The sequence below is a fragment of the Caenorhabditis briggsae genome, assembly GCF_000004555.2.
Source record: "Caenorhabditis briggsae complete genome, chrII, whole genome shotgun sequence".
In the NCBI taxonomy this organism is placed as follows: Eukaryota; Metazoa; Nematoda; class Chromadorea; order Rhabditida; family Rhabditidae; genus Caenorhabditis; species Caenorhabditis briggsae.
In genome coordinates, this window is record NC_013486.2 from 4,763,108 (window position 1) to 4,764,860 (window position 1,753).

Genomic DNA, 1,753 nt, shown 5'->3' on the forward strand with positions numbered 1-1,753 from the left:
TTTTTTTATGATAGACAGTAGCATTTTTAGATTTGGCATGAAATTTTAGATATACCCTGAAGTTTTTAGCTTTCTAGCTCAAAGGGTCGTAAGATGTGGTGTCACTGTAACTTGGTGTTTGCAGAGCATACACCAAAGCTTACGACACTTTGACCTAGAGAGCTGAAAAATTCAGGTTAGGGGTAAAAATCAATGAGAAATCTGGTGGCAGTCTCGATTTTTTGAGTTTCTCGGCCAAAATTACAGTAACCCCATTTTTTCCAGGTCGCGTGCACGTGCTCCTACATTGCGATGTGTGTGCCTCGGACTGCTGTCATATTGACATGCATCGGTGTCCTGTACTATCTCATGTGCTTATTCGTCATCGTTTCACTGGCACGTCATCTGTTTGGCGGACGCGAGTCATTTTCCACGTGTCTACAGTATGACGATCGGCCGATTGATTTTCGGTCGCCACCGTTTTGTTGTATCATTCCGAAACTTCCGACGGCCAGATCCACTGAGTGAGTTGGAGAGACGTTCGGACAAATAGAGGGACATATGGAGGGAAAATGGGGGAAAAAATGAAAAAAATGAGCCGAGTTTTAAAAATTTCTCAAAAAATCTGAAAAGTCAAGAAAATTCAGAATACCTAAAAATCTGAAATTCCGGAAATAAAAGAAATCGGAGATTATGAAAAATCTGAAACATTTAAAAAAAGCAGAAATGTTTTTGATAATTTCAAAATTCGCTTTGATTTTTTTTTGAATTTTTCCCGATTTTCAGCCATTTCCGTCAATTTTTCATCGAAAAAAATCCAGGTTTCTCATACATTTTTTCGCGAATTTTCAATCTTTTTTATACAAAATCTCTCTAATTTTTCAATTTCCCCCTATTTTCAAATGAAAAATTTCCAGAAAAAATATCCGACGACTGGAATGGTGTGTTCTTCAAGCTCCGATCGTCCGCTCCATCATCATATTCCTTGACGTCGTCGCAGTCGCCGAAATGAGAGAAGAAGCGACGCCGTACATTCGATACTCCGATATGGCGTCATTGTGTTCACTGCTTTTAGCCATTTTTGGTGTTCATACACTCGCAAGAGTCACTTCGGTAGGTTTTCATTGAAATTTTGAGAATTTTCTGCTGAAAATGAACCCAAATTTCGCAGATTTTGTTCAATTTCAACTGAATAAGAGTCAAATATTTGTTTTTTTTTATTCGGCAAAAAAAAATCTGCCATTTTTTCACTGATTTTCAGCCGATTTCACTCAAAAAATTAGAAATTCCCTTTAATTTTCCATTTTTCAGAACAAACTCTCCGCGTACTGTTTCATGTCAATGTTCCGCCTTGTCGACATCTCGCTGCTCTTCTTCTCGGCTCAACAGCCAATGATTTTCCAGAATGTTCTACTCAGATTCAATCTAATTTCGTGTGGACCGCTTTTGAATGCTCAGGAGAATGCTTATTGTGAGTTTCAGCTCTTTTTACTGAACTTTTGCCGAAAATCTAGAAAATTGCTGAAATTCGATATTTTCTCCGAAAGTTTTGAGATTTTACAACAAAAAATAGCTGAATTTTCAATTTTTTCTGTTTTCAGTCGTCTGCAACTTCATCATCACTTGCGAAATGCTCCTGCTCAGTCTGCTCGCCACGTGGCTTTTGGCTCCGCGCCACAATGCAATGTTCGATGCGTACCGCCCATCTATCGCTCTCTCGGAAACAACCGCATCGCTCAACGAGACTGAACAATCGATTATTCTGGAGAATTAA

The 1,753-nt window shown here is 38.8% G+C and overlaps 1 protein-coding gene across 1 annotated transcript in view; it reads left to right on the plus strand.

Annotated features, from left to right (window-relative positions):
* CBG04238 overlaps positions 1-1,753 on the plus strand; it is a gene marked incomplete at both ends in the record, with an annotated part of 2,885 nt that extends 1,132 nt beyond the window's left edge. Inside the window, 4 exons of the mRNA XM_002630269.1 lie at positions 265-503; positions 897-1,092; positions 1,291-1,450; positions 1,581-1,753. Of these exons, the coding sequence (XP_002630315.1) occupies positions 265-503; positions 897-1,092; positions 1,291-1,450; positions 1,581-1,753 (768 nt within the window). The remainder of the gene's footprint in view (positions 1-264; positions 504-896; positions 1,093-1,290; positions 1,451-1,580) is intronic.